Source organism: Neoarius graeffei, chromosome 20 (genome assembly GCF_027579695.1).
Source record: "Neoarius graeffei isolate fNeoGra1 chromosome 20, fNeoGra1.pri, whole genome shotgun sequence".
NCBI lineage: Eukaryota > Metazoa > Chordata > Actinopteri > Siluriformes > Ariidae > Neoarius > Neoarius graeffei.
Window position 1 is genome coordinate 65,203,634 of NC_083588.1, and position 13,247 is coordinate 65,216,880.

At 41.1% G+C, this 13,247-nt stretch overlaps 1 protein-coding gene across 1 annotated transcript in view; it reads right to left on the minus strand.

Moving 5' to 3' along the window:
* The window catches only part of syt3 (synaptotagmin III), a 59,507-nt gene extending 50,552 nt beyond the window's left edge, over positions 1 to 8,955 (minus strand). The window contains exon 1 of the mRNA XM_060902698.1: positions 8,808 to 8,955. Within this exon, the coding sequence (XP_060758681.1) occupies positions 8,808 to 8,955 (148 nt within the window). The remainder of the gene's footprint in view (positions 1 to 8,807) is intronic.
* Between the last annotated feature and the right edge of the window lie 4,292 nt (positions 8,956 to 13,247).

Here is a 13,247-nt window from a genome sequence, read left to right on the forward strand (position 1 = left end):
TGGCCAGCTGGTCACTGATAACGTATTTACTGTGTGCTGTCAGGGAGCTGGAGAGACAGAGAGAGAGAGAGAGAGAGAGAGAGAGAATGAAGGAGGATAATAAAAGCAGTGAACACTTTCCCCTTCAAGACACAAAGCAAAAGCATGGACAAGCCAAGTGGACAGTGATGGAGAGGGAAATAAACGCAGCGGGCGAGCGTGAGAGAGTGCAGTCAGAATAAATCCCTGCTTGCTCTGGGAAAGGGTTAATGCATCGATCCTTTCGAGAGGCGCGAGGAAATAAAAAGCACACCAGAGACAGAAAGCAGCCGGCGGTTTATTCAGCCTGATCGAATGCAGAGGAACCAAAATAGTTGAAGCTGTCAAACGTTAACGCATTAAGCTTTTACATTCACAGGCACAGACACTTGTGCTCTGCTGAGACGAACTGTGGACAGCAGCGTCTCCAGACTCTTCTGTTCAGATCTGCGTTCCTCGGAGAAATCAGTGAGAGAGCTATTGGACGTCACTGGTCACTGCCCTCTCACACAAAACACTCTGATACGGTTTGGTGTTCTACAGCGGTACAGTGGCGCAGTGTCACAATGCCAACAAAAATGATGTTCAGAAAACAGGCAGTAATATTTTTCTTCTTAAAATGGTGCTAAGGTTTACTTTACTAATGTGAAACTATGTATTTAACACTTAGTTATACGAAAGTTATGAGAGAGTTAACTGAGAGCTATGAGAGTTATGTGAGAGTTATGAGAGTTATGTGAGCATTATGAGAGCTATGAGAGTTATGTGAGAGTTATGAGAGTTACGTGAGAGTTATGCAACAGTTATGTGAGAGTTTTGAGAGAGTTACCTGAGAGCTATGAGAGTTATGTGAGAGTTATGAGAGAGTTACATGAGAGTTATGAGAGCTATGAGAGTTATGTGAGAGTTATGAGAGAGTTATGTGAGAGTTATGAGAGTTACGTGAGAGTTATGCAACAGTTATGTGAGAGCTATGAGAGAGTTACGTGAGAGTTATGAGAGTTATGTGACATCTATGCAACAGTTATGTGAGAGTTACGTGAGAGTTATGAGAGTTACATGAGAGTTACGGTATGCAACAGGTACGTGAAAGTTATGAGAGAGTTACGTGAGAGTTATGAGAGTTATGCAACAGGTACGTGAAAGTTATGAGAGAGTTATGTGAGAGCTATGAGTGTTATATGAGAGTTATGAGAGAGTTACGCAAGTTACGTGAGAGTTATGAGAGTTACATGAGAGTTATGCAACAGTTACGTGAGAGTTATGCAACAGTTATGTGAGAGTTATGAGAGAGTTACGTGAGAGCTATGAGAGTTGCGTCAGAGCTATGAGAGTTACATGAGAGCTATGCAACAGTTACGTGAGAGTTATGAGTGAGTTACCTGAGAGTTATGAGAGTTACGTGAGAGTTATTCAACAGTAACGAGAGTTATGTGAGAGTTATGAGAGTTACGTGAGAGTTATTCAACAGTAACGAGAGTTATGTGAGAGTTATGAGAGTTACGTGAGAGTTATTCAACAGTAACGAGAGTTATGTGAGAGTTATGAGAGTTACATGAGAGTTATGCAACAGTTACGTGAGAGTTATGCAACAGTTATGTGAGAGTTATGAGAGAGTTACGTGAGAGCTATGATAGTTACGTCAGAGCTATGAGAGTTACATGAGAGCTATGCAACAGTTACGTGAGAGTTATGAGTGAGTTACCTGAGAGTTATGAGAGTTACGTGAGAGTTATTCAACAGTAACGAGAGTTATGTGAGAGTTATGAGAGTTACGTGAGAGTTATTCAACAGTAACGAGAGTTATGTGAGAGTTATGAGAGTTACGTGAGAGTTATTCAACAGTAACAAGAGTTATGTGAGAGTTATGAGAGTTACGTGAGAGTTATTCAACAGTAACGAGAGTTATGTGAGAGTTATGAGAGTTACGTGAGAGCTATGAGAGTTACGTGAGAGTTATGCAACAGTTATGTGAGAGTTATTTAACAGTTACGTGAGAGTTATGAAACAGTTACGTGAGACCTATGAGAGAGCTACGTGAGAGCTATGCAACAGTTACGTGAGAGTTATGCAACAGTTACGTGAGAGCTATGCAACAGTTACGTGATAGCTATGAGAGTTACGTGAGAGCTATCAGAGTTACGTGAGAGCTATCAGAGTTACGTGAGAGCTATGCAACAGTTACGTGAGAGCTATGAGAGTTACGTGAGAGTTATACAACAGTTACGGGAGAGCTATGAGAGTTACATGAGAGGTATGCAACAGTTACGGGAGAGCTATGAGAGAGTTATGTGAGAGCTATGCAACAGTTACGTGAGAGCTATGCAACAGTTATGTGAGAGCTATGAGAGTTACGTGAGAGTTATGCAACAGTTACATGAGAGCTATGAGAGAGTTACGTGAGAGCTATGCAACAGTTACGTGAGAGTTATGAGAGTTACGTAAGAGCTATGAGAGTTATGTGAGAGTTATGCAACAGTTACATGAGAGTTATGAGAGTTACATGAGAGTTATGAGAGTTACAGGAGAGTTATGAGTTATCTGAGAGTTATGCAACAGTTATATGAGAGTTCCGAGAGTTATGTGAGAGTTATGAGAGTTACATGAGAGCTATGAGAGAGTTACGTGAGAGTTATAAGAGAGTTACATGAAAGTTATGTAACAGTTACATGAGAGCTATGAGAGAGTTAGGTGAGAGCTATGCAACAGTTACATGAGAGTTACGTGAGCGTTATGAGAGTTACGTGAGAGTTATGCAACAGTTACTTGAGAGCTATGAGAGAGTTACGTGAGAGTTACGAGAGTTATGTGAGAGTTACAAGAGTTACATGAGAGTTATGAGTTACCTGAGAGTTATGCAACAGTTATGTGAGAGTTCCGAGAGTTATGTGAGAATTATGCAACAGTTATGTGAGAGTTATGAGAGAGTTACATGAGAGTTATGAGAGTTACTATATGAGATTTATGCAACAGTTATGTGAGAATGTAAAGAGTGATAAGTTGTTACGTTATTCTGAAAAATGGCATTATATATATATATATATATATATATATATATATATATATATATATATATATATATATATATATATATATATATATATAAAAAACAGTCCATGGTATATTTTTTTTATTAAACAATAAATATTTTTCCCAGTAAACCATTCTGTAAAACTATTTGTCTTAAGCATGCCAATTAAAGTGAAAAAAAAAACATTTTAAATTTAAAAACATCAAGAAACTAGATTTTTAGACTAGATTAGAAGTTTTTATTATGTATGCAAATGTGTTGCATGTTTAATTAAATGAAGCTTTGTTTGAATAAAAAAATCTAAAAAAACAAACAAAAACAAACCAGAATTGTAAGATTATGTCTCAGCCATCGACTGGCAAAGATTAACTGTTATCTCTATTTTTTTTTTTATTCTTGACAAAAGTGTTTATTCACAGTGTATTTATTTATATTCTGAGTTTCTTGTATTAAAAGACATGAAAGATCATCTTTGAAACTCATTTCATATTTTTTTTAAGGATGGTATTGTGAAATAAATTAAACCTGATGAGAAAGAGCAAAATATCACGGCAAGAAAACTCATGATGCTCATCGATAAAATTATCTCATCTCATCTCATTATCTGTAGCCGCTTTATCCTTCTACAGGGTCGCAGGCGAGCTGGATCCTATCCCAGCTGACTACGGGCGAAAGGCGGGGTACACCCTGGACAAGTCGCCAGGTCATCACAGGGCTGACACATAGACACAGACAACCATTCACACTCACATTCACACCTACGCTCAATTTAGAGTCACCAGTTAACCTAACCTGCATGTCTTTGGACTGTGGGGGAAACCGGAGCACCCGGAGGAAACCCACGCGGACACGGGGAGAACATGCAAACTCCACACAGAAAGGCCCTCGCCGGCCACGGGGCTCGAACCCGGACCTTCTTGCTGTGAGGCGACAGCGCTAACCACTACACCACCGTGCCGCCCTCAATAAAATTATATATATATATATATATATATAGTCTTTTATATTCCCATCGTGTTCCCTGTGACAAAGTTTTTGCCCCCTCCGCCATCCTCCTGGCTCTGTAGACTATAAAATAAAAGCTGCCGAGAGCTTCAGATGAAGTTCTTGAAGTTCTATAGATAGACACTGGTGATTTTACTGATCAAAGGTCTTAGCACATCAGTTATTTATACCTCACATATTTAGAGACTGAAAAAGAAATGTTGGAGATACAGTATATCAGCATGTAGCTTCACTCCACGCAGATGTTGCCTCTCACCCGAGCTGATCTCTCCTGATCTGATTAGCTGGACTTCCTGCACTGTGGTCCATTTAACTCAAGTCAGAGCTGTATCGTGTTCATATCATTATCTACTGAAGAGGACTGCACTGAGGCATTTCTCAGGACTGTCAGATTATACAGGCTGAATAAGAAAAGCAAAACATTATCGTTTCTACAGTAACAACTCATTCACTTAAACAGATTTTAAAAGCGTCGATGTGGAGACGTTTTCTGTCAAGAGAAGTTAGTTTTGCAGTGATGGAAGGAGTCTCCAGTGTCAGCACTTCATACCAGTCCGAGGTAAAGCTGTAACTTTTGCTGAAACTTTTCTGATGTCATTTTCAGGCCAGAGGAGTTTTTACGTTTCTTTGTGGTTTTTCGGTAACATGACAAACTGCAGGGCGGCACGGTGGTGTAGTGGTTAGCGCTGTCGCCTCACAGCAAGAAGGTCCGGGTTCGAGCCCCGTGGCCGGCGAGGGCCTTTCTGTGTGGAGTTTGCATGTTCTCCCCGTGTCCGCGTGGGTTTCCTCCGGGTGCTCCGGTTTCCCCCACAGTCCAAAGACATGCAGGTTAGGTTAACTGGTGACTCTAAATTGAGCGTAGGTGTGAATGTGAGTGTGAATGGTTGTCTGTGTCTATGTGTCAGCCCTGTGATGACCTGGCGACTTGTCCAGGGTGTACCCCGCCTTTCGCCCGTAGTCAGCTGGGATAGGCTCCAGCTTGCCTGCGACCCTGTAGAAGGATAAAGCGGCTAGAGATGATGAGATGACAAACTGCATGTTTTTTTTTTCTTTAACAATTTCAAGACAGAGAAAAAAAGCCACTGCAAGAATGTAACATGAGGACAAGAATAAATTCATTTCATCGATGTTCCACAACATTAAATGTAACTATAAATGGACAAAATGTATGACGTTGGCTGTCTTTAGTATGCTCATCGGCCACTTTATTAGGAACACCCCTACATCCACCTGCAGTTCTGTAATCAGCCGATCCCTCGACAGCAGCACGATGCATCAAATCCCACAGATACAAACCAAGAGCTTCAGTTAATGTTCACAATGTTCAAACATCAGAACGGGAAAAACTGTGATCTCACAGTGTGACTTTCTTTCACTGTGGTCTGGGTGTTGGTTTGATCCAGATGGACTGGTTTGAGTATTTCAGAAGCTGCTGATCTCCTGGGGTTTTCACACACAACAGTCTCTAGAGTTTACACAGAATGGTGCAGAAAACAAAAAACACTGAGTGAGTGAGCGACAGTTCTGTGGGTGGAAACAAACGCCGTGTTGATAAGAGAGGGTCAGAGGGGAATGGACAGATTGGTTCAAGCGTTTTTTTTTCCAGGAAGGATATAGTAACTCATATAATCACTCTTTACAACCGTGGTGAGCAGAAAAGCATCTCAGCATGCAACAGCAGAAGAACATATTGGGTTCCACTCCTGCAGCCAAGAACAGGGATCTTACAATCAACAACAAGTTCCTATTAAAGTGGCCAGGGAGTGTGAATTAAAATTGTAATCGTGGGTAAATCGTTGTAGTGTAAGAGGAATAAAATGCTTGGGGACATGCTGTAATAGGAAAATAATCCATGTCAGGCTGGTAACACATCACACCAGCCGTCACTGATGGTTGCTCTATAACAGCATGACTCAAAGTGGTGAATTCTTTACATAATATATCCCCTCCACTAGCATTAACAGCTAGCTTTGTGTACAGAATTAAGAAATTAGCATGTTGGGGAAAGTCATCATACAGTATTTAGCAGTTCCTCAGTTATGCTTTTAAGCATCTTGTTTTCTACTGGCTCACGCTTCAAGGTTTGGAAACACATGAATTATATTTAAGAACCTACATGATGGAAAATGAGCCACAATGTTAGCTTGCTCCCTTGGGGCAAAATCAATATGGACACACTTCCTGGATAAAATATTAGCCAAGAGTGATACAATTCTTTTTTGAACAAAAGCGTGTTGGCTTTTATAAGCGACTAATTAAAAATCCCGGAGACATTTGGACCCTGCTGTATCTGTTTCAGTCAGTCTCGTCGCTTTCCTGCCTACACACCAACATCTGAATCAGATTTTTCTCTAATTGTGATTTAATGTCTAATAATCAAGGTGGGATTAAATATAGGGTCATTTCCCTTGAGTAAGTATTATGCTATAATATGCTAATAATTTTAACCAAAGTGTATTCAACGCATGTAGTGCTTTGTAGCAGACGACACACCGTGAATAAGAAAACGTCTCTGTCTCACTAATTAACACACAGCGTTCAGTTAAATCAAAATGCTGCTTGTTCTCCTGATAAACAAGGTGTTTTTTTTTAATTTCCCATCATGACCGACTCAATCTAGGTCTCCATTATTGGTGTGATTGAATTACTCTCATTAGAGAGCTCTATTTCTGGCCTTTCATGAGATTCATGACGCATCCAGGTTCCTCTCGGGACGCCCAAGTGTGAGCGTTCCTGCTGCATTAACCAGCACTGTGTTTCAATTTGCATAGTTGTATTTTCACGCTGTACTCCGTTAAATGGAACGCAGAGATCATTCGAGCGAAGTCATTGGGGGCCTCTGCAGAGAGAGAGAGAGAGAGAGAGCGGGGGGGCAGAGCTGAAAGTGGTAATGAGTTCGTCTGTGTAAACAGGGCAGGCTCGCTTATCCTACCTGTGACGCCATCGTCCATCCTGACGATACAGATAAATAGCTGAGCTTAATCAAGTGAATGGACTGCTTTTAGCAATCGGCCAATCTAATGCTCTCTGCTGAGATCTCTGTAGTGCTGTTCTGTCATGCGGTTCAGCAATCATTTGTAAGGTTCCTACACACTAACCTAGCGTGACTAATGCAAACAGAGAAAGGCTTAGAGTAGGTATGTGATTATCTCCACAATTTGTGACCTCCATCTTGGTTCTCCTCCCTGCGATTAGGATTTCCTCTTGCAGGTCCCAGAAAAGTCACAACTGTTGGCTTGTTTTTCAGAATTCTGGGGATTCTGATTGATGACACCACCAGAAAAAAAAAATGATAACAATCACCTCATTTATAAATTGTGTAGTTCTGATTTCAGCCTCTCTGATTGTTAGCTTGTTGGGTTTTTTTCTGAAGGTGATTAAAAACAGTCTTTAACCTGGAACAGACTTTTAAGACAACTGAACAGAATGTCAGTGAATTTGAACAAAGAACACATGAGTTTTATTGCCTGCAATATTTGGTTCCATGACTGAAAGTAAATCATCATCAGAGATTACAGGGACATGGGTTTCACACCAAAACTTCTCAAGGAACTTCACATAAGACAGTTTATTAGGCTGGTCAGTATCTCAACAAATGAAAAAAGTTATAACAAAAAATCTTATTTTTATACTTCAGGTCACAGGTTTTGTTTTAATTTCGATTTAAATCCAAGGACAAAAATGATGTTAATTAATGCAAGGTTCAATTTTATAAGCAACAGACCCAGGGCACACTTGGGGCTTAGGTGCCTTGCTCAACAGCACTTCAGCCATTCCTGCTGGTCCAGGGAATCAAACCAGCAACCTTTTGGTCCCAAATCTGCTTTGCTAACCATTAGGCCATGGTTTCCTCCTAGTTGAGTAATATTCAACTAGATTCAGTGAGTTGAATCTCTGGGCAGCTTTTATTTTATATTATAGAGAGCCTGAAGAATGACAGAGGGGGCAAAAACTTTGTCACACAGAATACAATGAGAATATAAAAGACTATATATATATATATATATATATATATATATATATATATATATATATATATATATATATATATATATATATATCAGCCTGATGTTGATTATTGTCCTGTTAGGAGCATGGCCTAAAGGTTAGAGACGCAGTTTGGGGACTAAAAGATTTTTAGTTCATGTCCCTGGACCAGCAGGAATTCCTGAAGTGCCCTTGAGCAACGTCCTGAACCTTCCCGCTTCCCTGGGTATGCTGTACATTGCTCTGGATAAGAGCATCTGCTAAACGCCTGTAGTGTAACTAATAAACTTGATCTTGATATCATTTTAAAAGTTTATTTCAAACTCTTTCTATCTGAACTATTTAGCATAATGCATTTTTTTCTTTTGCAGAATTGCTAGCTTACCCAACATGCAAAAACTAACTGCTATGAATCACAATGATAAATGTAAACGTAGCTAATGAATTAAACAGCAAGATGATTCACTCCTTGCTAACTTTTATTTTTAGTGCACACTACGTGTTGATGCACCATGTGGCATCCCTTGATTTAAAAACCAACAAAAATTATTTCTTTTGTTCTTATTCATTTATCTTACAAATTCATGTCCATTGATTCAGTGCCTTGGAGTCATGCTTGTCCTTAGAAAATAAAATCTGTCTGTCCTATTTACGAGGCAGTGCAAGGACCTTCTGATGGCTTAATTTGAATGCATGTGTCACCTCAAGCCTAGTAAAATGTTCATGGCATCCCTGGCATATCTAACTAGCTTGTCCACTGTGTTACCTGTGTCAATATGTCCGTTGCGTCCCCTTATCATGTAGATGAACTCCTTGCAGCTGGCACTCTGGCTGTATCCTCCTGAACGGAAGCACAGCTCTTCCACCAGCACCAGCGCCTTCTTGCACATGTCTTCGTCCCAATCCCCTGACATCCTCCAATCCGCATCGCACTCCTAACCCCGAATTGCGCCGCAGCCCACACCCGCCCACGCTAACCGGACGGGATCTGAGGCCACTTTTTTTTGTTTGTAAATGTTTAAAGACCTTGTTCACGTTTCTCCTTTGGACCACTTAGTTAATTGGAGCACTTAATGGCTTCCACATCCATCGGTTTTGGAGCCACATTAATCCTGCTTGGTGACAGCGACGGTTCTTTGACCATGAGGAATGAGAAGAGAAGAACTGCAACAGAAACTGGATCAAATTTCTCCTGCTTTTCTTTTACATGCCAGTTTTTACTATATATGCATCCGAGGGCACAAAGTCCTTGTCATGGTGAAGTAACGGAAGCCAAATCACTTTGGAATATCCTTTAACTTTTTAGCACTTGGATATACATTTAAAAAAAAAATAAGTGTACTATGGATATTTCTGGCTGTAAGTTTGAGGCCAAAGGCAGAGAAAGTGGTACAGAGTTTGTTCTTTGAACAACGTCAGAGCAGAGTTGAATTCTGGGTCGTGTAGTTCCTCTGGGATGCAGTCAATCTTCCGGTTTTCCCATTCAAGCTTTTTGCGATTCACCGCTGGTTTGGAGGAATGTCTGACATTGCCTGAGGGACAGAGAGAGAGAGAAAGAGAGAGAGAGAATATGATGATGGGCACTAAAATATAACGAGATACAAAATAATAACCATGCTGAGCTGCTCAGTATTCAACACTGACTCTCTGTGGTGTGATAGTCCCAGTCTCACCGTTGAGGAATGAAGGCATCGTTAGCATATCTGGCTGCCGAAAGCTGGTGTGTATAATTTGTCTCCATGTCAGACTGCGACTATGACTATGGATCTGAGAGATCTCACTGGTGGTGCCGCTTTGCCCTGAGCTCATTCTGTCTAAAGAAACCAGGTCAATACCCCACACACCCTCCCCCCTTCACGTCTCTCTCCTTTCTTCTTCTTCTTCTTCTACTACTCTGTATTTCTTTCTCTTTTCTCTTGTAACCCTGACATTTCTTCTCCTGCCACTCTCAGAACAAATCTACTGAGAATTGGGAATGCTAAAAATAAAACTCGACACCTGTCCTCTACAAACAAGAATGGTTCGATGAAGAAGCATGAAGCATGATTTGTTTCCCAGTTATTGTCCCTCTGTTCCAATTTATCAAATAGTACAAGCCCTGAGAACAACTATAAGACAAGATATAGGACATTCAGGACCAGATTTGGGTCAAGACTTTTTTTTTTTTAATTTCCTCCTTTCACTCTTTAGCAGTTTGCTCGGTGGAATAAAATCTGTCTTCAACCAAGAATTTGTTCTTGGACTGAGAAAAGAAAAAGGTTCATGTACAATTATCTCATTCATCTCATTATCTCTAGCCGCTTTATCCTGTTCTACAGGGTCGCAGGCAAGCTGGAGCCTATCCCAGCTGACTACGGGCGAAAGGCGGGGTTCACCCTGGACAAGTCGCCAGGTCATCACAGGGCTGACACATAGACACAGACAACCATTCACACTCACATTCACACCTACGCTCAATTTAGAGTCACCAGTTAACCTAACCTGCATGTCTTTGGACTGTGGGGGAAACCGGAGCACCCGGAGGAAACCCACGCGGACACGGGGAGAACATGCAAACTCCACACAGAAAGGCCCTCGCCGGCCCCGGGGCTCGAACCCAGGACCTTCTTGCTGTGAGGCGACAGCGCTAACCACTACACCACCGTGCCGCCCATGTACAATTATATGCATCGTAAAGGGTGAAGGGTTGAGATTGGCAGTTTCAGAACATATGATGTGATGCTCATCTGTTGCTTTCGCACTGCTGCAATGAAAGATATTCAGCACCAAAGTTTTGTTGAAAGAAATTAGTAATTAAAATCTGAACACTGCTACGATGGGCATCTACATTCCACCAATAGGACAACGCCAAACTTACAGGATAACTAGAAATATCCTAGTAAAAATCGTCATAATTATCACTCCTTATTACCGCAAGCACACTTTCAAGATAGGTTGTGTTCATGCGAGACCGTTTTCTGCAAGAGCTGATTTCCAGATGAGGTCATTTTGTTTAATCACAGGTATATTGTTTAAAGTGCCATTCCACCATTGGATGTATTCTTTGGCATAAAATACAATATATTTTGACAACATATATAAATGGTATCACTAGATAGAGAAATCTTTTAGCTTCAAAATGATATATCAAACATAATTTTTTGACAACGACAGGTATATTAATTTTGCAACCAAAGTCACCTACCCTTTTAATTTCCATGCGTGATGTCATCGGCAGGTTCCCCTTCTTGTGTACCACGTGATGTGTGACGTGGCACATATTATCAGCAATGGCGGATAGAACACGATAAAAATAATACCAATAAATCTAGCTAATACCAATAAATCTACCTAACTGAAAGATTAACTCAATTTTTTGCAATTTTTTTGGCCCCCATATACGAGGAGAAATGACTCTCTCACTTTGGGGGTTTCCTGGTCTAAAAATAGACCGACACATGGTACACAAGAAGGGGAACCTGCCGATGACATCACGTTTCACTACCGCGCGGAAATTAAAAGGGTAGGTGACTTTGGTCGCAAAATTAATATACTTGTCGTTGTCAAAAATTATGTTTGATATATCATTTTGAAGCTAAAAGATTTCTCTGTCTAGTCATGTTGTCATAAAATATATTGTATTTTATGCCAAAGAATACATCCAATGGTGGAATGGCACTTTAAGTTTAATTTAAGTTTGTTTGACTCATCACAGGGGAAGAATACAGGGCAAAGCCCCAGTTGATTTGGCATAGGTTTTTTGTTTGTTTGTTTGTTTACACCAGATGCCCTTCCTGACACAGCCCTCCCCAATATATCTGGACTTGGGACTAGCATTAAGTATGCACTGCCTTGTGCAACCCCAGTGTCTGGGTATTTTACCTAACCTCCATGTCTTTGGACTGTGGGGGAAACCAGAGCACCCGGAGGAAACCCATACAGACAGAATATGCAAACTCCACACAGAAATGCCCCATCAGCCGCTGGGCTTGAACCCAGAACCTTCTTCCTGTGAGGTAACAGTGCTAAACACTGAGCCACCGTGTCACCTATTGTTAGATGATCATCATATAATTGGACATAATAGAGCACATGCAATCACATAATCTGTTAGAGAATTCAAAAAAGTCAAAGCCCTTCCCCTGCCAGGACCTGGTCTTCCCTGGCAGTCTTCCATCCCAGTACTAACCAAGCCCTTAAGGTGGTGCTGATCTCTACTTCTATGGCCCTCAGCCTCTCACCTATACAGCTAGGGTTACAGTGGAGGGCGGGTCCTCTGGTAACTGCGAGAGTTTGACTCCTCACTTGCATCTGTATTGCAGCATGCCTTGCCAGATGGCAGTAGGTACCATTTTTATGGTGGTCTTTGGCATGACCCAACTACAAGTAGAACTCATGATCTCCTGATCAGGCAGCAGATATGCTAACCACTAGGCCAGCTTGTGGTATCAGAAAATTCAGGACAGAGTTTATTGGGATCTTGTACAGTGTGAAAAGTAAATAATCTTACATTGAAAAATCTTAAACACTGAAAACACTCAACTGAATTAAGGGTATAAAAGATGTACCCAAAATTGGGACTAATCTGTACCTTCATTCATTCATTAATTCATTCATTCATCTTTTTTAACCACTTTATCCTTGTCTGTCCCAGGAACACTGGTTGTGAGGTAGGATTACGATGCGAGACATGGGTCCTGACATCTAACTTCTGTGAAATCCTAGATGTCTTTCAAAGACAGTCCTTCCGAATCATGTTGAATATCAAATGGCAAGACCATGTGAGTAAGGAAGACCTTCATGCTAGAGTACATGAGCGACAACTGTCCCTAGCAGTGAAAAAAAGACAACTTCATTAGCTAGGCCACCAACTCTGCCGGTCCAAGGAGGATTTGATAACAAAGTTTGGTCTATGGACCCCAGAACATGGTTGTCAATCAAGAAGTAGGAAGAGAATGCTTTACCCAGAGTATATTGGAAAAATCGTGCACCCTGACTCTGAAGAGACTCTGACAACCAAGTGAGATATGTCAAGCAGCACAGGACCACAAACCTTGCGGGAAAGTTGTGGCTGCTGCCTGCAGAACATGGACTCTTCGGTGATCCATGGACGGCAACAGAATACTCCCTCAATGTGACACCAGGGCATCATGAGCACACATTCACACTTCAGGAGCATACACACAGGATGAGACCAACAGTGATGTGAAACTAAAGACCAGGGAAT